The following is a 26,714-nucleotide window of genomic DNA, read 5'->3' as shown; positions in this document are numbered from 1 at the left end:
TCCCTCTCTCTCTGCTCCTCCCCCATTCATACTCCGTCTCTCTCAAAAATAAATAAATGTCAAAAAATTTTTGAAAAAATTAAAAAAAAATACAGCCAAGATAACTATATTCCAATTCTGAGCCCTTATGCAGATCTGTTTTCTCAGATCCCTGTCACTGCTATGTGCCTACATCTGGGGGCTTGCTTGTGGAAAATAAGAAATAGTCTGTTAGCCAGCCAGTCCCCAGCCAACCTCAGGCCCTCGGGTGAGATCAGCCTCAACCTGATGGCAGGGCTGAGGGGTCATAATAAATACTTAATGTTTTCGTTTACTGAGTTTTGGGACAGACGGTTATCCAGGAACAGCTGCTTGCTACAAATCACTGTCTAATCAGTTTAATTTTCACAGCGCCTACTTTGAGCCACAGATTGTATTTGATTCATTCGAAGGCGATTGTTGGAAAGACAGCTATCTTAGGGATGATGTGACAGATGCTGAGATACCTCTCCACTTCCCAGTGTTCCCAAACACTTGGTTCCCTCATCTGGGTACCCAAATCCCAAACCTTGGGGTGAGGAAGACTTAGGTTCCTCAAAACTTCCTATTAAATTTCCCAGAAACATCCAGATGTGCTCTTTAAAACCTTAACAAGCCAGCTCTCATAAACAGGAGGGCATGGGTGCAAAGAGAATCACTCTTAAGGGAGAAAAGGAGCTCTGTTAAAAGAGCACGATCATTTTGCGGTATATGCGTGTATCAGATCAGCACGTGGGACCCATTAAAGGTGCAGTGCTGTGTGTCAGTTACATCTCGGTGAACCAGCGGAAAACAGGAAAGCGTGGAAAGGAGAAAATGGAACATCGCTTTTTCCTGTGGTCTCTAGCCAGTGGATTGAAGTGTTACGTTGAGTACAGTAATTTTATCTTTTATCTGGGTTTTAATTTTTTTTTTAAGTGTTAAAGGAAGCAAGAGACCAGGATTTCTATTCTGAGCCTGACACTTAACTTTAAAGAAAGCTCTAGTAAGACAGTTATGCCTCGTGAAACTTAATTGTGTCAGTCCCCAAAATTGTAAGGTTCATATTCCATTTGCCTATAGATGGAGGCTTGGCCTTTGCAAGCCTCTGGCTTGTTTTTGGTTTCAAGACCTCTGAGTCTGTGATTCCCAGTCAGGGTGAGTTGGCAAACAACAGTTACACCCAAATATTTGGTAGCTCTTAAAATATGTTTTGCTGGATAGATTGCAGCCATCCGTGAGTTGCAGGACCTCGGGACACACTGTTTCCTGACTGGGGTGGCTAAAGTCAAAATGATTTTATGTCACATGTTATTTGATTTTTGTTTTGACAATTAAAAACAAACACTTTTCCATGGATAGCCCTGTATAGATGGCCTATGTAATAGTTGCACTTTTATTAAAACTGTGTGTATCTCAAGACCAAAGACTACATCACAACAATTCTAATTACCTAATTTGTGATGATCTAACCTGGTTTGAAGGATGGAAACAGGCATCAGATACACCGTTGGCTTGTTTTCTCCATTCTGCCTCTCTCCTTCCTCCTCCATCTCCCTGCATCTTCTGTCTCCACCTGAGCCTTACTTAGATCAGAACCACAGAAAGAACCAGGAAATTCACACTAGGACAGTGTCCGAGAAGCTCATAAAACAAATACAATTTTTCAAGAAAGGGTTGTTTTTGTTTTTGTTTTTGTTTTTATGGTCAAGAAAGAGTTACCCATTCTCTTGGGGAGGCAGAGAGCACAGTGAGCTGGAGAGCTCTGAACTCGAGCTAAGAGTGTGCAGGTTCAGATGGCCACAGGACAGAGGACACACTGGAGAATCTCCTCAACGGCTCACTTAAGAAACGGAGGGAAAGGGGCGCCTGGGTGGCGCAGTCGGTTAAGCGTCCGACTTCAGCCAGGTCACGATCTCGCGGTCTGTGAGTTCGAGCCCCGCGTCAGGCTCTGGGCTGATGGCTCGGAACCTGGAGCCTGTTTCCGATTCTGTGTCTCCCTCTCTCTCTGCCCCTCCCCCGTTCATGCTCTGTCTCTCTCTCTCTGTCCCCAAAAAAATAAATAAATAAAAAACGTTGAAAAAAAATTAAAAAAAAAAAAAAAAAAAAAAAGTTTAAAAAAAAAAAAAAAAAAAAAAAAAAAAAAAAAAAAAAAAAAGAAACGGAGGGAGCCCTAGAGCCCGAAGCTACCTGCCTTCACAGACACCGATCTTCGGGAGGTGTTAGTACGCAAAGAAGTCACCGTGGTCTGAAATTGAGGCTGACCTCTCCCGGCTCATTGTTCCGCAGATTCGCTGCAAGCTGCTTGGGGATGGGCACCACCAAGTCCTCTACTCTGAGCTGTTGACGGGCTGAAGGACGCGGCGAGGCTTCCCTGTACTTGTCAATTACAGATTGAAATCGTGAAGAACTATCCAGGCTTTTCCTTCCATCTGCAAAGCGGTGTTCGGGAGTCCCTTCTCACCTCTCCTAGTTAATGCTTTCCAGCTGTGAGTTGTAGTTTTTGCTGAGAGGGAGGGTTTAAGTGATCTTTTATTATTTCTGCTCTTCTTATATGTGGGGAGGGTTCCTTTCCCAGCTCCTGTAGGCCAGAATCAGGCTGGGTTCTAGGACCAGCAGCTGGCAGTCGATTTCTGCAGTAATTCACAGGGCTAGTCTGGGAGGTGGGGCTAGTCTTGGACAGCCTGGGTTGAAGTTCTGGGTCCGTCTAATCCTGATGGGTGCCGTTGGGCAATTTAGACCTTCACTGTCCCCTGTCTCAGTATTCTTTTCTGTAGAATGGGGTGATCACTGTACTTACCTCACAGGCTAGTCATTAAGGCCAAATGAAATAAAGCATTTTAAATGTTTTAACGGTGCTTGACAAACACGACTCCATAAAACGGTAGCTCAGATTTTTACTCCCAGCCCAAGATTTTCTTGTATATCCAGGCTAATTAACTGCCATTTTCATCTCAAGAGGTCTCAGCTTTTGACTCCCTAACTTCTCTTTCTAGTGGAAGGAGTGCAAAGAAGGACTGGAACCATGTAGGCGTGTGTGATATCCGTGGGCTAGTAGGAGGCAGACAGCTGCTTTGGTGACAGTGTCCCCACCCATCACCCGGTTCCAGTTCAGCTTGTCAGCAACTGCACACTCTTTCCCTAATTTCTGACATGTTTTCAGAAAACAATAAACCTCATGTACTTTGCTTCGGTCAAAGAATAAAAAGGAGGGACTCCCCAAAGCAAGCACCCCAGAGTCCCACCCTTGCCTCCTGGCACGGATGAGCGAACACCTTGCGAGATTCAGATAGGCTGCAGGACTAGTGACTGGCCTCCACAATGAGGCACCTTGAGGGTTAGGTTAACTAAATTCTCTAGCATTTGGGTGGTAGACTTGGGGAAGGCCAGATCCTGGCCCAACATCTTCAGGAACTTTGCACCCATCCCCTCCGTGTAAGTGCATCTGATTCCCAGGGTGGGGTGTCTGGACAGGCAGATTGCTCTAGTCTGCAGTGATTTTATTTTATTTATTTATTTTTTTTAAATTTTTTTTTCAACGTTTTTTATTTATTTTTGGGACAGAGAGAGACAGAGCATGAACGGGGGAGGGGCAGAGAGAGAGGGAGACACAGAATCGGAAACAGGCTCCAGGCTCCGAGCCATCAGCCCAGAGCCTGACGCGGGGCTCGAACTCACGGACCGCGAGATCGTGACCTGGCTGAAGTCGGACGCTTAACCGACTGCGCCACCCAGGCGCCCCAAGTCTGCAGTGATTTTAGATTCCAGTCTTCCTCCCCTCCGTCTGGGGTCCTATAGGTCAAAGATCAGCCAAAGAGACTGATTCGGTTCTGGCTGCATCTAAGGGTTTTGCATCAGGCAGGATTGAGCTGTTTCCTAAAATGGCTAAATACCTAAGATCACTCTGTAGTTAACCTTTCAAGGGATGATCGAGGACAGCACCTGACTTGTGCAAACCACTGGACCTCTCTGCCCAAATAAACTTAGTTCATCCATGTTTCAGGGCAGACATTTTCTTGAATCCGGACCTTCCCCCCTTCCTATTCTTGCACACGTGAAAGGCAAGAACAAAACCAGACAATTGCCTTGGCGTTTGATATCACCTCTGATATAAAAGGGATTGTATTTTACTAATAAATTACTGCAAGCGAGGCAGTTTTGTTAACCGTAGGGAAAGCCTTCAGTAGAATCCTAAGGCTGAATGTGAAGAGACCATCTCATTAATATGTTAATTCTGCCTGTGGGATCGAATCCTGGTGGATCAGATGACCTCTGTCTGCTCCTCCCGGCTAGAAATAGGATGTTGGGTTAAATGCCTGTGTAATATGAGTCAAGATATCAATAAGAAAAATGACAGTAATGCTGACTGCCACGCGGCGTGGGCACTTTGCTGGCTACAAGTTCTTGTGACCTTTCTGCCTGCGGTGCTATTGCAGTAACAGACCCATATTTCATTCAATCATAAAGGTTGAAATAGATTTTTGAAAAAAAATGAACACATTAGGTCTGTCAGTAGTTGCAAAATGGATCCTTAAGATGCATTAATTCCCCCCGCCCCGAGTTGGGTTTTTTTCTTCCTTCCCATCTTTTTCTTTCATAATGTTTTTCTTTTGCAGCCAAATTTAGTTTGGAATCCAGTATCTATGAAGTATGGGGAAAAACCCTATAGAAGGAGTGCTCTTTCAACCACATCTATGCTACTCTAAGTTGCGAATTAATCATCTACCCACCCGAAGCTGAATGGGAATCTCTAACACGTTTTGCTCGCCCAAACACACCTGGGTGGCCCCCATATCCTTCCTCTACATGCCAAGAGGAAGTCACCTTCCCTATGAGAAGGGGAAGGACATAGGTGGTGACATCGGGTCACTGATAGCTCTCTCCCTTTTTCCCAGTCTCCCTCAACACCATGCACTATAAATATGGTACAGATGTTGCCAAAACCAGCGGGGAATCGGGCAAGCAGTCAAGGCCTGAGTGGGAGATTCTGGTATAAGTTGGCATGAAATATCCACACTGGAGACCAACACGTGGCCTTCAGAGCACAGCCCTGCTCTCTCTCCCTGACCCTGGGGTCCCTGCTGTTTCTCCCCGTCCTGGGAAGCCAGATGCCCTTCTCTGCCCTCACTGTTGGGCTCCACCCCTCTCTCTGCCCTGAGGTAATTGTTGTTCTTTCCTCCACCAACTCATAAAATGCCCCAAATGTGTTTCATCAGATATATATTTTTAATAAAAGTTGATGATAATGAGTAATCTAATATCCAGTATAGAACATTCTATTTATTTATTTTAGTTTATTTATTTTGAGAGAGAGAGAGAGAGTGGAGGAGGGGCAGAGAGAGAGAGAGGGAAAATGAGAGAATCCCAAGCAGGCTCCGTGCTGTCAGCACAGAGCCCGATGCAAGGCTTGAACTCGTGAACTGTGAGATCATGACCTGAGCTGAAATCAAAACGTGGGATGCTTAATCAACGGAGCCCCCCAGGTGCCCCCAGTAAACATTTTGAAATTAAGACATCACCTGTAGGCCTACCAGTGAAGACATCTATTGCTAACAGGCGCTTTACTTGTTTTGTGCCACAGATTTACTTTTTAACATGGGTGAAATTATACTACAATGCGCTCAGTATACAAATGGTATAAATTCTGTTTCCAGCTTAGGTTTTTTTTTTTTTTTTTTTTTTTAGTTTTAGTTTTAGTTTTATAGCTTATTGCTGTTCAAGAACATTTCTGTGTTTTTGCAGTGTCTTTGTAAACATCAAATATTAACTGGTCATAAAAATATAGTATTTCAGTATAGAAACCTTAGAAAATGCAGAACAATAAAAAGAAGTAAACAAAAGTATGTCTATTTCTCTTCTTGGGCTGAAGAGGTCATAGGTCTTCTGAATATATAATTGGCCTTATTCTTTACATAGAAGTTACATAGTGCTTTCTATTAACTTGATAGATTCACTAAATTAACCCATGAGAGGATGCATGCTGTTTAATTAATCATGTCTCTGTGGGGTCTTTGTTACTTCTTTTTGTTGTTACTATGATGAAGATAATGGTGGGCACCCTTGTTTGTAGGTCTTTAGTTGCATTTCTGATAATCATCTGAGTATAGGCTGCAGTCTATGGAAATCCTGGTTTGAATGATACGAGGGTGTCAAAGCTTTATGCCTCATAACCAAATTGTTACTTAAGAAGACTCTACCAATTTAAGCTCCCAACAAAAGTGTGTGGGAATATCGTTCTCATCCTAATTTTGAAAATTTTATTTCTTTTGTAATTGTAATGAGATTGACATTTGTGATCTACCTATTAGCCCTTTATGTTTCTTCTGTGAGCCCTCCTGTTCATTTTTATAGCAGGTGGAAATGTTTTTTTTTTTCTTTTTAACTTTATTTATTTTGAGAGAGAGTGAGAGCATACACAAGCACAAGCAGGGAAGGGGCAAAGAGAGAGGGAGAGAGAGAATCCCAGGCAGGCTCAGTGGCATCAATGCAGAGCCTGACACAGGGCTCAAACTCACAAACTGTGAGATCACCATCTGAGCCAAGATCAAGAGTCGGACGCTCAACCGACTGAGCCACGCAGGCACCCCGAAATGTGTTTTTAAAAGCAACTTGCAGTGATTAGAGACGCACTGTCTACAGGCTTTTGTCCTAGAATTTTATTGACAATTGTAACAACCATCTGGGTGGACAGATAATACTCGCTGCCTTAGTTTCATAGATGATGAGCCTGTGGCACAGAAAATTCTAGTAACTTGCCTACAATTGTCCAACTAACAAGTGTCTGAACCAGGATTCCTACCCAAGGCTGAACATCTCCAAAACTGGCAAGCTTTGTCACCCTTGTCACCCAGTGCCTACAACGGAAACAGTGCAACTCATTATGTGAAACGTGCGCACACACACACACACACACACCCCTAACACAGCAGCTCATCTTACACCTCAGCACCACCACCACTGAGTGAGTGTCACCCTGGTGTCCCCCATCACACTGTAAAGTCATCAGGGTGGAAGGAGGCAGGATGACATGTGACTGGACACGTGGGTCAACCAATCAGGAAAAAAAAAATCTATGAAGATAAATGAGAAAACACGTTTGAAAATAACACTTTCCTCTAATCATTTTTAATTTTATTTCTACAAATACAAAAGAATCTGGTATTTGTGTCATCTTCCTTTTAACCATTTTCTTTTGATTTCTCTCAGAACCGAAAGCAGAAAAAACGATCACCTTTGTTTACTTGCACATTTTCAGAGCTTCTTTGCTCTAACGTTTATCTCTCTAATCCAGGTAGAGTTTATCTGGACACACAGGGTGAGGTACAAAGCCAACTATTTTTCCCTCTGAAAAGTTAAATCAGTGACCTGGTTACATCCACTTAACGACTGTCTCTTTCCCTCGCTGCTTTATATTCTCTGCCGTGTGAAATTTGTGTTAAGGGCTTTTAAAATACTGTCTTTCCTGCTTACGAAGCTCATATTTGTACCATCTACAAGAACCAAGCCTAGAGACAAGATATCATAGAATCATTACTCTGTGACAAGATATCATAGAATCATTACCTTGCCTTTTTATGAGAAATTAGTCATTTAAGTGACATCTTACAGACCCTAAAGCATGACGGTTCTGCACGGATTGTGCAAACAAAATACAGGCACAAAAAGAAAGTTAGTTTCCAGTTGTGCAGTTTGGACCAGTCAAGTGGACAGAAAACAACACCAGCATGTGTATCAACTAAGGTGGTTGAAGGTGCATCAACTAAGGGATTGAAACAATCCACGATGATCAAATATCACAGCCATTGGCAGAGAATCAGGACAGCGGTCCTCCTGATGATACTCCAGAGCAGGGCAGTGGGAAGGCTGGGTATGTGCCCGCCTGCTGACCAGCATTCCAGAATCATCCGGGGCTTTCTGTGTAAGAAGCCACCTCATGCCCTGTCCCCGTGGTGCCCCCGCTCCCCGCAGAGTCCAGGATGTCGGGGCTCCCACCATGCCTAGGTTCTCCTCCCCGCTTTCTTCACTCACATGAGGTTCCTCATCTGTGGCTGGACCTTCCAAGATGCTAGCAAACTCCAGGAGAGAGTTTTCACCTAAAACAGCAGTATCGTAAGGTCCTCACGCCGCTTTCTTCCAGTTGTACGCCCACGGATCATCTCCTTTGTTCTTCTCTGTTTATGAGGATTTCTTTAAGAAGGTCGCTCTGTACTTTTTGACGTGGCACAGTTCGGTCTATCAGAGAAGGTGCCCACAGCTTCATCATGGCTTGTACCGCATTGACACGTGATGAAGAAACTGCGGACTGACTGCTCGTGTGGTCTAACAAGAGACAAGGAGGAGAAGGAGGAGCTGCTGAGGGCATGTCGGCAGGTTGACTTCCTTTCCAGGGAAAGCGCATGCAGTTGAAGTAGAGACACAAAGACTGTTTCAGAGGAGCAAACACGGGGCCACCCATATACCGTCACATTCTAAGCTTAGAAATCAGTGTGTTGTACTCCTGTATCTGTGTTTAAATTAAAGCCTTAAAAGAACACTTTTCTTTTTCGGAGCTTTTGTATGAGACTCTGAGATAATTGTTGGCTGTTTTTAGTTCTACTGGAAGGTGATATGCAAAGTGTCCCGATGTCTCTGACCTGGAGAGGGGATGGGGCCGGGGGTCACGTAAGGGCTGTACGTGTGCTTGGTCACTGATTCGCTGTTTCCTTTCAGCACACAGACGTTGGATATTGGAATATTGGACATCTTTGGTTTTGAAGAATTTCAAAAGAATGAATTTGAACAAGTAAGTGCATTTCTTTTGAAACTCTATCACTTTAATGTGTTTTTTTTTCAGCTAATAAATTGACTCCTTTATTCAGTAGAGAATATCTGCATGATTACTTGCAAATACAGAATTAAAATAAGTCCTTTGCTATCCTGTTTTAAAATTTGTATCCCTAGTTCATGGGCGTATCCATCCTCTTTACGTAGCCTGTAAACAACGGGCATAATTTTTTTTTTTTTAAACTGAAGTACTTATTTTAAAAGACAGTGTTGAGCTGAGTTGTGCTTACAGAGATGTTGTTTCAACAAGGTTTGAGAGACAGAGGGTGTCGCTTTGTGGAATCAAGGCAAAGGTCTTCAAAAACTTTGGCCAAAAATCAGAATGGAAATACTCCATCATGCTAAATACTGTTACTTGTAGGTTCGGCTCTGTGTGGCATTCATACATATGCCTGTCGGAAAGTCGTAAAAAAAAAAAGAAAAAACAGATTAAAGAGGCACTGATTGTTTTTAATCCACTTACAATTTAGGGCACTTTGAAAAGTGCTAGTGTCTTTTCTTGTTTTTTAAGTATCTCCTTAGTAATGTATGATTCATGAAATCAAAGTAAGCATATCTAAACTTTAGTTGTTAAAGAAGAGAGTAGAAAGAGAACTTGTCCAGGGCAGCAGGGAAGGAGAGATAAACCAATAAAGAGGTATTGGTGGAAAGAGAGAAAACCAGGCTGTGCTACATCATGGGAAGAATCACAAGTGGGCCGTGTTTAGGGAGAGCTTTGAATAATTATGTCATTTGTTCAGGTTTATTTTTCTTTCTTTCTTTATTTATTTAGAGAGAGAGTGCATGAGTCAGGGAGGGACAGAGAGAGGGAGAGAGAGAATCCCAAGCAGGCTCCGCACTGTCAGCATAGAACCCCATTCGGGGCTCAAACTCACGAACCCTGAGATCACGACCTGAGCCGAAACCGAGAGTCAGACGCTCAACTGACTGAGCCACCCAGGTGCCCCTGGGTTTATTTTCTCAAGGCAGATGATGTGGTGGTTAATGACACCAGATGTGAATTTGAAACCCCATTCTGTGAGCTTTCCTGGTCAAGAGGAAGAAATCTATAACGAACCTTGGTCTCCTTTACAAGAGACTTACAGAGCTGTGGGGTTTAAGCTGGTTACTGGCATAGAGGTTCTGGCATCATTCTTCTAACTCATGTCCATGTGTAAGAAATAGCGGAGGGCCACTGTTAACTGTTGTAAATGGGAACACTTGAAAACCTTTTAAAATTCAGCCTTATTTTTCCCCCCCGAAACACTGGTGCAGCATCTTGTGAATAGAGACTAAATCATGTTGACTCACCTAATCCAGGGTGAGTCACCATGAATCATGTTCTTTACAAAACTTTACAAAAGTCTGCTATGAAATAAGACCATAGACTTCTTGTCCTTTCGGACTTCTGTATCCACGGCTAAGCAGGGAGAGGGGGACTGTGGTTTTATTTATTCGTCACTTACTCTAAGGAGACTAGCGATGCACAGGGGTACAGGGCAGTTGAAGGACTGACTGGTAAGATAGTGGGTCCGCAGGCCATGACCGGGATGCATCTCTCAACACGAGTAGTTGACCGCAGTCTGGAAGTGGTATTGATTCTCGACATTTTTGCCTTAGAAAACATACAAGCTGCCATGTCCCTTAATGACACTCCCTGGTTTCTCCACCTCCTGGTAAGCAACATGCAGAAACCGCAGGTGGGGCGGTGTCCTCTCACAGTCTCTGTGGGGCCACACTCCCAACCCCCTTCTCTACACCCCACATAGTTATCCATCCAGTCTGTGCTGATGACCGAGATGTACAAAGTATTTAAGTTGTTTCCATATTAAAACTTATTTGTTTTATTACAATTATATGTACCCCTTATGCTTTCTTTCCGGTAGCTATTTTAATTACATATTTTAGAACGTATTCGTAGCCTGATATTTTCATATCGCAAGACACGGCATGTTTTCAGATCTAAAGAATGAGTCTCTATTAAATACCAAGAGGTAGTTTGAGGCACGGCTGGGTAAAATCTCAAAACCAATTCTTAGATTTAAGTTAGGGGAAAAAAATATTTCTTTCTTTAGAAAAATGTACCTTTTTCCTAGGTTTGTTGGGCTGTGGTATACAATTGCAACTAGGAGCCATTCAGAAGAATAAAATTATTTTCTTTGTGATGATTTCAAATCTCTTCTCATAGTGGATTTAGCAGATTTCTAAATCTGAATGTGAACTTATATTAAAAAGCTTTGGTTTGAATGCTACATTCTAGATTCTTGAGTTGCTAAGACAACGTGAACTTCTTCATTTTATATTCCATTGCAAACTTTCAACAAAATGTTTAACAAATCAATATTGTGTTCAGAATCAAACCCGGAAGAATATTAGTGCCTTTATAACTATGTATTTTATTCTCTTTTGAGCTTTTTGACCCATCTATCAGCTATTTGCTAGAATGTCAATTCCTGCGGCATTGAAATTGTGTCTGGTACCGCGTTTTGTATATAACAGAAACTTAGTAAATATGTTTTCAATTGAAATCTTAAGAATAAATTCAAAAGAAGACATCTTCAGAGTGGATCTCCTAGCGGTTTTCTTACTCAGGAATAAATGTATGTATGTCAATTGTTCCTCCATAAGCAGCCTGACAAATGTTTAGAACAGGGACAATCGGAGGAGATAACTAAAAAGCATTTCAAAACCTCAGCATCTCCAATCTCAGTGTCCCCAGGCAACTCTAAAAGATGGGCCTTTGTGGTTCCTTAGATGCGAATTTATTTCAGTTAATAGGAAATGCTAATCCTGTTTTCTTTGACTTTTAATGAATCGTTTCTACTAGAACTATTTTATATATTATAATAAAGACCATATGTAGAGTAAAAAATAGAACATATCTATTTATATATTATATATATATATATATATATATATATATATATACTCTGCATGGTTATCCATTTATATATTTATGTATTATATGTGTAATATATATACAAAATTATATACATACGGCATAACATGCATAGAAACTCGGCAGTAGTTTGATGCATCAGGAGAAGGGGGTCGTATAAATAATTGGAGTCCCGAAGTGTAATTCAGGAGGATCTGAATCTACCACCCTCATTATTTAAGTAATTACAGTATTGCCAGCTCACTCTCTGTTATGTAATCCTGAATTTTATAAACCCTCCTCTCCTTTATCATGTGAAATTCCTCTCTCGCTCTGTAAAAATGTCTCCTCACACACCGGGGAAGAAGCCCCTCCAGGCGACTCTTCGACATCACGCAGTCAGTCAATCCCAAGTGTGGAATGCTCAATAAACAGAAAGGTAGTGAGCCAGACAAGGCTGTCCCTTGCACATCACAGCGCCAGTGATGTCGGAGAGGAGAAAGCAGTCCCCTTCCTGACTGTGGAAAGTGGAAGAGAGAGGCAAAGACATTGCTCCTTCCAGATGCAGTTGTGTGTTTGGAAAAGGGAGAAGAGCGAACGAGAACCTCGCCACCAACAATGAGAGAACTTGACAGAGAAGCCAGGGGGCAACACGAACACACAAAACCAATAACGCTTAGGTGCTTTAAAAGTAGCTTGCCAGAGCATGATGGGAAGGAAGACAAAGTGTATCGAAATGAAGCAGGTCGCCTAGGCGAGGGAGTGGGTAGAGGGCTCCTAAAGTCACACGATTACACGTAAGCAGGTAGCGAGACTTGCTGGACACTCAGCCAGAAGGGCTTGGTGTCTCGAGATGCCGGTCCTGCCTAGGCCGCCCGACTCGCGGAGGCGAGAGCGGTCCCGCTACAAATAACTGGGAAGACAGATGGCAGAATTAGAGCAGCCCCTTCCTGCAGCTCCTGGGAAGTAATGAATCAAGGCAGGGAGTATCTGCTAACACTGCAGAAAGAGACACAGGCAAGATGCCCGTCGAGTGTTCTTGCCAAGAAGGAAAGATGGAGAAGGAGGGGGGAGGGGAAGGGAGAGAGAAAACCTTAATGTAATGAAGTTTCCCGAGCCAACCGCTAATTAACAGGGACGGGGGACCGAGGAACATGATGAAGCAAACCATGGGGATACGCTCTGCAAGATCCAGCGTGCGGGAAACCGTGCGGAGCAAATGGCCTGATTTCTTCAGCGTATAAAAATGCAAGGGTAGCCTGCAGATTCAAAGAGATGTAAGAGACATAGAAATCAGTTAAATATATGGACATGGCGTGGATCCTTATTTGTTTAACGAAGTCTAAAAATTGCCACTTAACTAATGTAACTTAAAATCTGGATAGCTGATGAAATGAAGGAGTTATTATTGATAAAAATTATGTGTGATAAAGGTACTGTGGATGTGTTTTTAAGTTCTTATATCTTAGAGAATTATACTAAAATACTTGCCAATTAAATGACATGGTGTCTGAGAGTTACTTTAGTATTTTTTCTTTTTTTTAATGTTTATTTATTTTTGAGAGAGAGAGAGAGAGAGCATGATTTGGGAAAGAGCAGAGAGAGAGGCAGACACGGAATCCGAAACAGGCTCCAGGCTCTGAGCTGTCAGCACAGAGCTCAACACAGGGCTCGAACTCATGAACTATGAGATCATGACCTGAGCCAAAGTCAGATGCCTAACCTACTGAGCCACCCAGACACCCTAAGAATTACTTTAAATGGGTCTAGTTTTGAGGGTAATAGAAAAATGTAAAGCAGAATTGGTCATGAGTTGGTCATTGTTGATAATTCTTCAGGCTTATTGATGGCAGATGGGGGTTCATTATGTTGGTTGCTGTTGACTATGTTTAAAACTGTCCATAACAGGGGTGCCTGGGTGGCTCAGTCGGTTAAGCGGCCGACTTCGGCTCAGGTCATGATCTCGCGGTCCGTGAGTTCAGGCCCCGCGTCGGGCTCTGTGCTGACAGCTCAGAGCCTGGAGCCTGTTTTGGATTCTGTGTCTCCCTCTCTCTGACCCTCCCCCGTTCATGCTCTGTCTCTCTCTGTCTCAAAAATAAAACGTTAAAAAAAATAAATAAATAAAACTGTCCATAACATACTATTCTAAGAAATGAGAATATTTTGAGATTATATAAATATTATTTTCGTAAATGCTAGAATATTTCCACACCTAACAAATGGTATTGCAAAGCTCTACATGCTATAAATCTTTACCAGAGGCACAAAGAACAAAGTTGTGGAAACTAATGATTTAACGTTCAATAATTTTCCTAAATTTCCCACTACACTCATAACATGCAACTATATATAATGAAACACTTACAGCTATGGAGTCTAGTAAAATTGCATAGCAACAACCTACTGTACAAACATAAAGAATTTGAAGAGAGAATACATTTGTGAAACTTAAAGCTTCTGTGGCAGAAGATAAAATTATGATATATGACCTATCTTTACATCGGGCTCCATCTAAGCTGATTTCAGAAGGGTTGTCAAAGATTTGAAACGTTTCCCGGCTTACAAACTCCTTTCTAAAAGGTGAGATTTACTGGGTGAACAATAATTCAATCCGGCTTGGGCTAAGTGTTTAAAGACTTTGGAAAATGCCAGATACCTTGACTTCTAAAATTTTATGAAATGAGATTACATAGTTTGGCAACGTCGACCTCAAAAAAAAAAAAAAAAAAAAAGAATTCCATAAAATCCTTAGTTGTGGAATCGCTGTCCTAGAAATGATACTAAGATAAAATTCTCACCCTTCACGTGGAGTATCCCATTTTACAAAAGGGATACCTGTGGGTGATACAGTTTCTGCTCTGCGACAGAGTATTAGCATTACCTGCAGGGAATTTTTTTCTGGTTCATGTGCATGAAGTTTACAGTTCATTCATTCAGCAGTGCTGGCATGTGAATGAAGTTCTAGGTCCTGTTCCAGACGCAGGTGCCATGGTGTGGTCAACAGGATGCAAATAGAAGAAGGGCCAATCCTTTATTTTTTTAATTTTGTTTTATGTTTTATTTATTTTTGAGAGAGAGAGAGAGAGAGAGAGAGAGCAGGGCGGGGCAGAGAGAGAGGGAGACACAGAATCAGAACAGGCTCCAGGCTCTGAGCCGTCAGCACAGAGCCCGAAGCGGGGCTCCAACCCACGAGCCGTGAGATCATGACCTGAGCTGAAGTCAGATGCTTAACCGACCGAGCCACCCAGGCACCCCAAGAAGGGCCAATTCTAATCAGACACCAGGGGAGAAAGACTGGCAAGCCTTCGTGAGCAACACGTTGCTATTTTAGCTCCAAGTCTGACAGTACCTGTGTAATCCTCATCCTGTCGAATGTCCTGATAGCTATTAGGCTTCAGTATTGATCCTCTTACTACCCAATGGATCTATAAAAACAAAAAATATTTTATCGCTACATTGTGTCACATTTAAATTTTTTTTTTAAGGTTTATTTGTTTTTGAGACAGAGAGAGACAGAGCATGAACGGGGGAGGGTCAGAGAGAGCGGGAGACACAGAATCGGAAGCAGGCTCCAGGCTCTGAGCCATCAGCTCAGAGCCCGACGCGGGGCTCGAACTCACGGACTGCGAGATCGTGACCTGAGCCGAAGTCGGCCGCTTAACTGACTGAGCCACCCAGGCGCCCCCATTGTGTCACATTTAGATTCCAAAATCATGCATACGTTAAATATCCAACTCTATCTTAAACCATTTTCTGCTCTAGGATGTTGAGTTTTCCGAAATCATTTCAACAACTCACCAAGCTACTGATACAACACAATTTAAGAAAGTTTAGTTTCCTTACATAGCAGAATGCTGGTATAGGGCGGGCCACTCAGTTTCTATAGAGAAGCAAAGAGCAATTAAATAACGAGATGTTATTTTAATGTACTTCTTGCAATAATATTGGGTCCTACTTTTATTTATTTATTTTTCAATATATGAAATTTATTGTCAAATTGGTTTCCATACAACACCCAGTGCTCATCCCAAAAGGTGCCCTCCTCAATACCCATCACCCACCCTCCCCTCCCTCCCACCCCCCATCAACCCTCAGATTGTTCTCAGTTTTTAACAGTCTCTTATGCTTTTAAAAAATGGTACGGTTAGAAGTCGTTGGCAGAGGTGGGGGTGCTCAGCTGGCTCAGTGAGTGGAACATGTGACTCTTGATCTCAGAGTTCAAGCCCCACTGTGGACGTGGAGCCTGCTTAAATAAATAAACAGAAAATAAAGCTTAAAAAGTAAGTCTTCTTCAGGTAACACTTTTAGAAAAGTTATTCTGAGGAAACAAAATGAGGCAGGGAAAAGCAGTTTTAATTGTGTGAAGTGTAGTACATTTAATGACCTTTTCCCCTCCAAACCTATCCCTTAAATAATGTCGCCATGTTAGCATTAACGGAAGCAAGCTCAGATAATTTAAGTAACTCATAGAAGGTCACAGCATGAGGGGCGCCTGGTGGCTCAGTCAGTTGAGCGTCCGACTTGTGGCTCAGGTCATGATCTCATGGCTCGTGAGTTTGAGCCCCACCTTGGGCTCTGTGCTGACAACTCAGAGCCTGGAGCCTGCTTCGGATTCCATGTCCGTCTCTCACTGTGCCCCTCCCTCACTCATGTTCTGTCTCTCTTTCTCTCAAGAATAAATAAAACATTAAAAAAATTGAAAAAAAAAAAGAAGGTCACAGCATGAAACTCTGGATTCAGGAGTCATGATCTGTGCTGTTTCCAGGCCCAAAGGTTCTTTGAGGCTAGACTTAACTGTGTGGTATTGGTGTACCTTTTCGAAGCTACTGCCTGCTCAGGAGTATATTTGTTTGTATTTCTCTTAGGACAAAACATTATTTACTCTATTAAATGTAGAAACAAGAACTTGTTTTTCTGTTTTTGTTTTTGTTTTTGTTTGGTTGGCTTTTTTGGTGGAGGTGCTGGGGAATGAACCCAAACAAGAAACTTTCAATAAATTTTATTTGGCATCATTTTTTCCCATCGTGGAGTGTTTCTCCCAATCCTTTCACTATGCGTATGTAATTTAGAGAATGCAGGCACGTCTTCTTTATTGGAGAATCCCAGCGTGATCAAGAGGAAATGTTACAGGACATAGTGAGAAGAATGAATGGGTTTGGAAATATACATCAGGTCCCTCCAGACAAGAGTGAATTGAGGGTTTTTTTTAGTGATGACTAACCAAGAAAATGCTTCAGTTTACAATAGTGGCTGTTTAGATATAACGTCCAGATGTGCTAGCCAGGAATGTAGATTCATTTACTTTCCTGCTAATAATCAATAATGACTACAAGTTCTCGAGCCCCCACTGTGTCAGCCGCTTCTCCTGTGTGATCTCTAACTCCTGAGACAGCCTTATAGGAAAGAGTCCTCAGAGAGAAAAAGAGAAAGAGAGAGAAAGAGAGAGAGAGAGAGAGAGAGAGAATCCCAAGCAGGCTCCGCACTGACAGGACAGAGCCCAATGTGGGGCTTCGAGCTCACGAACCAGGAGATCATGACCTGAGCCGAAGCCAAGAGTTGGAAACTTAACTGACTGAGTCACCCAGGTGCTCTGAAAAGGGAAGGCATATTGATTAAGCTGAGATTTGTTGCCAAACACACACACACACTCACACACACACACACACACACACGTTTTGTTGAAAACTGATGAAAAGTGCAGTGCCCGAAGGTTTAAAATATGAGAATTTTTACCAGAAGTTATGTTTTCAACACCTGGGCATGGCTTGTGTGCAAACAGAAGGGTATATTTTATGGACAAGGTATCATACAAAATATCTAAAAATATTTTTTTCCTTTCACTTGTATTTTCCAGTTGTGATGTTAGAAGATTATTATGTAGAATATGGCAGTCAGTGTAGCCAATAGGTTTATTATTGGCTGACCCCTTCAGTCCTTCGCTCAAATCCCCAAGTGGTAATTATTCCTATTAAAGGAGAACACAGGTATGAATTAGGCCCATTAAAATTATTAATTATATATATATATATATATATATACACATATATATATATATATATTTTACATATATATAATATACATATTAGAACTGTGTTGCTCTAAGTGAGAGAGTCACTAAAATAAATGTTGGGAGAGAACGTGTTTTTCGCCTGTATAAAAACTATATTTTTGTGCCTAGAAGTAACTTCCATCTCCATTTGCTTAAAACCTAGTCTGCAGAGTTTGACTTTGAAATCTCAGAGGGCAGTGGAGGAGGCAAGGAGGTCTGGTTTAGGAAAGAGTAATCCACCAGAGAGGGGCGGACGGCCGGGGCGACGGGAGAGGCAAAAGCCAGGCAATTCCAGGGAAGATTGCATGGCAGCATCGGGCACCTGGTGTGGGTGGGTGCCCAGCTCCTGCTTGCCGCCTGAAGCTCCTGGGGGAAGGGGCCCAGCACACCGCGTCTACACGGTGTTTTACGCTCCTAGATTTACGTGACATCAGTGTTGGCCAAGCCACTGTTGTCTGTCTATCAGGTTGAGACAGATGGGGCTGAGAGAAAGGAAACAGGCCTTCCCAGACAAGGACAGAGAGAAGAAAGGCCCCTGCACGACATTCAAAAAGGCAAAATAAATTACAGAATTTAAAAGCTGAAACAGAGACATGCTACTCCCTCACCAACCCCTGCACCTGCTGTTTTACAGATAACGTGTCAACACCAGAAATGATTGATTTATTGGGGAAAGAACATATCTGGAAAGCCCCGAGGCATTCTTCCAAAAAGGAAGGTAGAGATTCACGGTATACCCGGGACAGGAAAGGCCCTGAGAAGTCCTGCAGAGAAGCCCATTAACTTAGCTTAACTCAAGGTTTCTCCAACAGGGTTCTGATTTAGCGTTTTTTAGATAATATAAATTGACATTTTCTTTGATTAGTGTTCCGCTAAGCACATACAGAAAATGCAGAATATCTGAAATCTAACATCGCTCCTGCACAATCTAACTGCATTCCGTAAGTGTATTATATGTTCGTATCTATGCTAATTGATGAACAAACCAGTTAATAGTGTATGCTCCGTGCCCTCTTCTATTTCAGTGTGTTCACCAGGCAGGTCTGCATATTAAAATCACCTGGGGCGCCTGGGTTGCTCAGTCAGTTAGGTGTCCAACTTCGGCTCAGGTCATGATCTCACGGTTCATGGGTTCGAGCCCTGCATCGGGCTCTGTGCTGACAGCTTGGAGCCTGGAGCCTGCTTTGGATTCTGTGTCTCCCTCTCTCTCTGCCCTTCCTCCACTCACACTCTGTCTCTCTCTCCTTCAAAAGTAAATAAGCATTAAAAAAATCACCTGGAAGGCTTTTAAAATGTATCAAGCCTCACTCTGACTTCATTGGTTTGGGGTCAGGCCCAGACATCAGCATTTTATGAAAGCTTCTGGTCATTTCCAGCGTGCAGTTAGGGATGTGACTTGCGTCTAATGCCTGGGGCTGTGCCTTCAACTGGAGTCGGCTTTAATTAACCTCCTACTTTAATTCTGTGATGTAAATGTCATGCTCTATTATATTTTTGCTTCAGAGATATTTCACTGAGTAATGAAAATAAAGGGAGAACAGTTGGTGAAAATTTACTCAAGAAATTAAGTTTGTCATTAATACAAATGATAGGCCATCTGGATAAGCAATAATGTTCTGTTACCAAAGAGTGTTTTCAAGGGGTGCATAATTTTTATTATTAAACCAGTTAGCAACGGCACTTAATGTACAAAGGCTGTATTTTAATCAGAGAAGGGTGCGTGCTAATTAAGCAGTACTTAATAATTGCTCATTTTCATCTATGAATACTCACCTGCACTCACATGCAGGCTACTCTAAGGAATACCCGGAAATTTAAAGGGACCCAATTACGATTCTGATGGATGAAGTCAAAAAGTAAAAATGATTGCTTTGCATTGAAGACGATCGTATTCTCAATTATTGATGCAGACCAATACATAAACTACTTTGCCTATAAAAATCTTTCACTGTGTATTTCTCTCATTGTGTTTAATACGTACCCACATACGTACAGACAACAAAGACAGTTTAGCGAAGATAAATCCGGAATAAGCAGGTTCTGGCCAGGATTGGGGCCACTGTTTGGTGGGGAGGATGCATTTTTTTTCAGGTGTCAGCTGGGTATCTGACACAGGCTGGTATATTCATATCAGCGCCCTTAGCTATGTTTGCTGGCCGTTTGGAAGTTCATGCTACAGCAATTCGTTTATATTTTAGCTTTGGCTCAAACAGTGAGTGCTTTAAACAATATAGAATAGGGACAGGCAAACTGTCTTGGTAAAAAACTATCATGTCCGCATTACTTGAAAGTGAGTTTGAAAACCGTTCTGCTTCGGACCGTGCGTGCTCCCAGTGATACGCCTTACCGCTGAGGACTGCTCTCCTCTGTTCGAAATACAAATATATTCCAGTTCAGAAAGCGCCACTGTAATAAAGACTACAAGTCAAAAATCACTCCCCAGCCTACTCAGTTTTCCACACCAAGCTGGAATTTTCCCTATGGGATTTTCATAAATTACTTCTCCTCCCAACCCCCCCCCCCCGCAAATACAAAGAACATGATGTACAATAAAAAGGTTCAGATTTATTGTTCAGATCACCCCATGTCACAAAACCCCATCTGGTACTGCAGCTTCTGAATGCTGAAGCTGGGTACAGAAGCTGTATGTTTTGAGTCGTCTTGACCAGGAGACTGAGAAATTGAGTTGTATCCAGAAGCACTGGCCAAATCCTTTTTCTGTTAGCTGAAGTTTGGCAGGTTGCTTCAGGCCTTCCTTAGGGCAAAAAAAAAAAAAAAAAAAAAAAAAAAAAAAAGGAATAAAAACTTGTACTTGGACCCCCTCCAGCTCTTTCCAATTTTACCGTGGCTTCGACCACATTCCCACTTGGTATCACCATTTTGACCGGAACAGTGGACCGATTTGGTGAAGCCAGTGCTCAATAGAATATTAGTTAATACACTCAATAAAATATTAGTTAAATAGTAGCAAATGAAATATCTGTTTGTATTATAAAAAAGCTTACATCAGTGACAACAGCCAGGTATATAGAGAGATGATCAGCCATGAGACAGTCAGGGGCACGAGGATTTAGTCAGATTGTCATCCAAAGTAATTTTTGCAACCACAGACCTGCTGTCCATCATGATCACAAAATGATAAGAGAATTCTCTTCCGTGTGTTTGAGACATCCACATTCAAGTATTTTCAATTAGAGGGTCTCAAAATGAGGGGAAAGGTAAACGTCGTATAACTTGGGTATTTCTTGCACAAGAGAGAATCAGCCACTGATGTTATACTTTGATATCCTCTATCAGACTTCTTTTTACCATTTCACACGGTAACAGACATCATCTTATTTTTTATGGCCTCAATATTTGTTTCCTGAGCAATCTGTTTCCTAAAATATATTGCATCGAGGCACACTCCCCACTTTTAAACCACTTCTTTGGCATAACATCAGACTGCTGAGATACAGAACCTATTTGTGTTTTCTTAAATGATTTAATGTCTGTTTTAATATCAAAATGTTTGAAACATTACAATTGTGTATATCATATAATTAAAGAGAATATTTTCCAACGCTCTCATTCCATAATGGAGTCATTTATTTTCTGTTCACTTACTGCAACTGTTTCAAATTTTAATAACCTTTTATAGCATTTATTTGTCTTTAGTAACAAAATTACTTCAGTATTACAGGAGTATAACACATTATTAGATTGGGGAACATCTCAAAATCTTATTTTTTTAAACAAAGTGAAATCGTTTTTAGAACGATTTTTTTCTTTCTTCATTTTTCTTCTCTAACAACAATTTTCAGAGATTTCTGTTTCTTTTTTATGGCAAAATGAGAGAGACAAATAAATGTATGACTTTCCTAGTGGGGCCCCTACTGTGGACAGATGCTATGCAATGTTAGAGAAGGGTTTGTGTTTCCAGAATCACTTCTGGAGATTCATATACTGGAGGGTAAGAAAGGCACAGATCTTGGTCGGCTGGTGGCAGTTTTGATGGAGGACAGCAAGCGGAAGGGTGTGCTAGGCTGTGTCAGCACCAAGGAAGGAAATATTTTTCATCCGGCCTTTAAATAATGAGTTCCATCTCTCCCTTTGCCAACGATAATGTACTAACCTGATAGGTCTGTGTCCATACTTGTTTTGTTTTTCCCTTAACAACCAAACATGTAACGTGAGATGTCTTATGCGGTATGTTGTCACCCCAAGTGACTGTGGTTGTAATTTTTTTTATATACATTCAGAGAATTGATGGGTGACAGTGAGGCTTTATCTAAGATACTTGTACTTTACAAAGAACTTCCAACCTCGCGTGTATCTCAGGAACTCTAGTTGTCAAGGCACAGAGAGAAGAAGTCCTAGCAACTACTGGCCAAATCAGATAGAAGGGAGAAAACTCAAGAAATCCCAGAGACCACAGCAGGGGTAGCGGGAGGAAGAAGACGATGCCAAGGTCAAGTCTAAGTTTAAACAAATGGTCTCAGTTCTTTAGGTTTCGAAGTAATTTCAACACAGCAGCGATGCGGCATGGTTATTTTCCTTTTAACCTACATCTTGTTTTGTGGTAGAATACAATAGGAAAGCTTTTTCAGTCTAAAGACACTCATCTGATGGCCAAGTTTACAAAAACAATTTTTTGTTTTTACTGTGAAGTCAGAGCTGCAAGAACAGCGACTGGAAATGAGGGCAGTAGTCCGGGACCATCGTTTTCTGGCCCAGAGTTAATAGGAATTGCTTTTGTTATTCTCCGAGTGTCAATGCATGGCATTTAGATCTTATTGTTAATGTAATTATTATTAGTTAAACATTTTATTTGGTATAATTCTGTGTCGATTATTCTCCACCTGGTACATTTCTAACAAAACGCTGATGTACATTCATCATTGAAGTAATTGGACTGGATTAGGTCTGAGCCTCCCCATTTTCAGCTCTTCAAACACACTTTGGTCAGCCTAGCCCCATGCCTTCAGCCCTATCACCATGTCACTGTCCCTAAAGACATTTGAGCTGTGTCTACTCGCGAAATTCTGGTCTGGGTAAGAAGTAAGGAATGGAACCCGGCAGCAAACCATTGGTCTCAGGACAAACTGTGTGTTCTGACCAATGCCCTGTACTGATTGGTTTGTTTCTTCCCTGAAACCTCTTCCTCTGAGATTCCATGTCTATAGAATCCCTTAAACTCCCAGCCTCCCCAATAGCTGGATTTGTGAGAAAACGGCTTTTTCTTTTCTATGTTCATGTTGTTGTTGTTGTTCTTCTTCTTCTTTTTGTTTGAGAGAGAGAGAGAGAGAGAGAGAGAGAAAGCAAGAGAGCATGAGTCAAGGAGGGGTAGAGAGAGAGGGAGAGAGAGAATCTTAAGCAGGCTCCATTCTCAGTATGGAGCTCAACTCGGGACTCGATCTCATGGCCATGTGATCATGACCTGAGCTGAAATCAAGAGTTGGATGCTCAGCCAACTGAGCCACCCAGGCACCCCTATTCTCAGGTAATTCTTAATTCATGAATACCCACACCTTTATCTGCATGTGTAGACACCCATATGGAGAATTAAAGAATTCTTGGTGTTGGTCATTTGCAGAGGAGGCTTGGCCTGCTGATAGGAAGGAAGCTGAAACATAAGGGTTGTTCTTATATGTCTAGGAGAGAAGCCATGAGCTCCCAGTCGAGGGACAGGAATGTTTAGGAGGAGTTCCCACTTAGCAGGTGTTATGATGATACCAGACTTGCAGAAGAATGTGAATATGTGGAAAGAGGGACGTAGGGTGGTCTTTCTTTTCTCCAGTGACTATTTCAGTCTCTATGGCCTACAAAATCTTTGACATTTTCACTATATAACTATAGCACATTCATATTAAATATAATCCTAGATATTATTTCCTTTGAAGATGAGATCTGATTTTCTTTTATTTTTTAACCTAAAAAATTTTTTAATGTTTACTTATTTTTGAGAGAGAGAGAGAGAGAGCGAGCAGGGGAGGGCAGAGAGAGAGAGAGAGAGGGAGACACAGAATCTGAAGCAGGCTCCAGGCTCTGAGCGGTCAGCACAGAGCCTGATATGGGACTCAAACTCATGAATTACAAGACCATGACCTGAACCAAAGTTGGATGCTCAGCCGACTGAGCCACCCAGGCACCCCTGATTTTCTTTCAAAAGCTTTTTTTCCCAGTTACTTTGATTTATGTAAATTGTTCATCTGTCATTATTTTCAATGACTTACTCAATTCTAAATAGTTCTAGTGATTTCTGGATTTTATCTGATGTAATATAATTGCTCGCATGCACATGGTCTGCGAGACTAAATGAGCTCATGAAGGATGTGGGTATAGACAGAGAAGACTGAGCCCTGGGCCACTCCAGGTAGAGGTAGAAAAGAAGGTAGAGAAGCAGTGGCCCAGGGGGCAGGAGGCCATGAGCCTGTAGTGTCCTGGAAGAGAGCAGAGGCAGAGGAATCCCTGTGAGATATCACTGGGAGGTCAAGGAAAATGAACACCAAGAATTGAACATTGGATTTTGGAATGCTCACGTGTTTCTGGTGGTGTTCTGGTGGAACACTGGGGACAAAAGTTTATCGGAGTAGCTTCAACAGTGGGGGGGGGGGGTGCTGGAGAAGAATTTGAGATAATAAGGAAAGACAACTCTTTGGAGGTTTTCTTGTTATAAAAGAAAGCAGAGAAGCGACAGGATAGCCTAGAGAGGAAGTAAGCCTTCATTTTTGTAAGATTTGGGGTATTTTGTGTCTTTTTAGTTCTTAAGATAATTTTTCAGATTAAGAAGTAACATATTTATTTCTCGATGGACAGAAGAATTGACAGTTGGAGGATATAAAAAACTTTCTGGTAAAGAAAATAGTTTCGGCAACAATGCGTAGAGAAGTTCTTCTTTCTGAAGGAGACTCAACGTTCTCTTGCCCATCGTGGGTACGGAACAGAAATGAGGAGGCAGGAGATGTTGCTCCCCTCTCTGGGCTTTCATGGTAAATCCAACTTTTATCCTCAGTTGTTGACTAGAAGCAATTGGAATTTTTTTTAAATACTCAAATATAACCCCCCAACTTGTTAGTTAGTGTTGTACATTATACCGCCTGTGGTTTTTAATGTATTCAAAATGGAATAATCAGACCGTATGAAGTCAACAATATGAAGTGAAACTTTCTGCTTTGGCTTCTCAAGCTGTACCCTAATGCTTTATTGCAATAGACTGATTGGTGTGGAACGTTCGTAGGTCAATATGCCACCGATCTGAAATGGTCACAGAAGGAGTGGATCTGCATGGCCATACTTATCTTGTGAATTGTTTTCTTCTTCCCCACAATAGCTTTGTGTCAACATGACCAATGAGAAGATGCACCACTATATCAATGAAGTGCTTTTTCTACACGAGCAAACAGAATGTGTACAAGAGGGAGTTGCCATGGAAACAGCTTATTCTCCTGGTAACCAGACTGGAGTTTTGGATTTTTTTTTCCAGGTATTCACATAATATAATTAGATACTTTACAGGATTTAAATATGCTAGAAACAAAGAATTTTCTTTCAGTGGGCCTTATTTTTGAGATCTCTTTGTATATGAGGCCTCATTGTATTTATGATTTTTCAGTCAAATGAGGAGCACAAGTTAGCTTTTTCTGAAGAGGCATTTGAAGGATTCTCAATTCATTGAAAGGACTGGAAATACCAGATTGTATTGTTATGAAGATATTCAGCCTTGGTTATGTCACCAAAACTCTCCTGTGGCACAGTTACAAATGCCCAATGTTCAAAATTAGTATTTTATAAAACAATACTAAGACTAACGAGATCATGAAACAAATTCAATAGAATCTTTTCAGCTTATCTTCAAAGATTCTAAATTAAAATATGGAAAAACACTGGAAGAAAAAGTATATATCCACATATCCTCAGGATCTACGCAGGTGTGGATCTTTGCCTAACAAAAATCTACCATATCCTACCTACTAATATAAGAAGATATTATATACATCTATAAATAATATCTCTAAGACACTCAAACTTTGTTGAAAACTGATACCATTCAGCTATTGGAGAGCATAGGATGTGATTTTCTACTCTTTATTTGTATAAACGGAGACTTACAAATTTATACATCTGCCTAATATGTAAAATACTCTCGTTTCTATTACCAACCTGTCAACATTTTTTTAATTATAGAAGAAGCCCTCTTCTTCCAGAAAGCCCTCCCTCATCATGACACATAAAGTACATAACTTCTGTGTGTAAGGTTAAAGAATGTCCTCAAAGCGACAGTAACATGTAGTAAACCATGTATGGGAAGCTGCAGGTACCCGCTACCCTCCTTCTCGCTTCTGTATCCTTGACTGCTAACCAGTGGTCGGCAGAATGACGTTAATTCTGTCTCTTTGACGACCATCCTTGAGATTTCACCTTGGAGTGATTATTTCAATAGGAGGACCCTCATCAGTATGAGGGGGAAATGAGAAGGGACATTTCTGACTGCTACTTCTCTTTGATGCCCATAAAAATGAAAAGACATAGCAAGTATAGGGTGAAACTTGGATGTTTACCTACAAATACGCAGGTCTGTGTGGCAGACAAGCATACCCTACGGTAATACCAAGGAAGCTTATTGTTTCCTTCTTAGTACCCATAATCCTCTACTGCTCACAAATATCTGAAATATTTGCATAGACCATATTCATATTTCAACAAACATGTATTTGTCTTGTATCCAGGAAGCGTGGGGGTAGATCCAGATTCTTACCCAACTCTCCACGAGTCAGGTGCATTTTACCACACTGTCCGTGCTCGACACCTTCTGTTGTTGAGGCAAAATGGCATATCCTTCAGGAGAACAGTTCAGTCTCTCCTGAACCCTCACTGCTGAAGGAATTGAGGGTCGTTTTTAGGACTTTTTCTCCATGTTCTATTTTCTTCTTCAGACACTTGAGCAAGTTTCCAAGTGTGTAAGTTTGTTTACCACCATTCTTTCATGGTTTTATATTAAACGTTCAG

General features: G+C 41.6%; 1 protein-coding gene across 2 annotated transcripts in view; it reads left to right on the top strand.

Annotated features, from left to right (window-relative positions):
• Positions 1–26,714, top strand: part of MYO16 (myosin XVI) — a 616,506-nt gene that overhangs the window by 415,814 nt on the left and 173,978 nt on the right. For both annotated transcript variants that reach the window (XM_058742988.1, XM_058742979.1), the window contains exons 21-22: positions 8,707–8,779; positions 25,039–25,191. In XM_058742988.1, coding sequence (XP_058598971.1) covers positions 8,707–8,779; positions 25,039–25,191 — 226 coding nt within the window. The remainder of the gene's footprint in view (positions 1–8,706; positions 8,780–25,038; positions 25,192–26,714) is intronic.

The sequence above is a fragment of the Neofelis nebulosa genome, chromosome 1 (assembly GCF_028018385.1).
Source record: "Neofelis nebulosa isolate mNeoNeb1 chromosome 1, mNeoNeb1.pri, whole genome shotgun sequence".
Taxonomy (NCBI): domain Eukaryota; kingdom Metazoa; phylum Chordata; class Mammalia; order Carnivora; family Felidae; genus Neofelis; species Neofelis nebulosa.
Note: the sequence above shows the minus strand (reverse complement) of the source record. Positions and strands in the feature narration are given on the sequence as shown.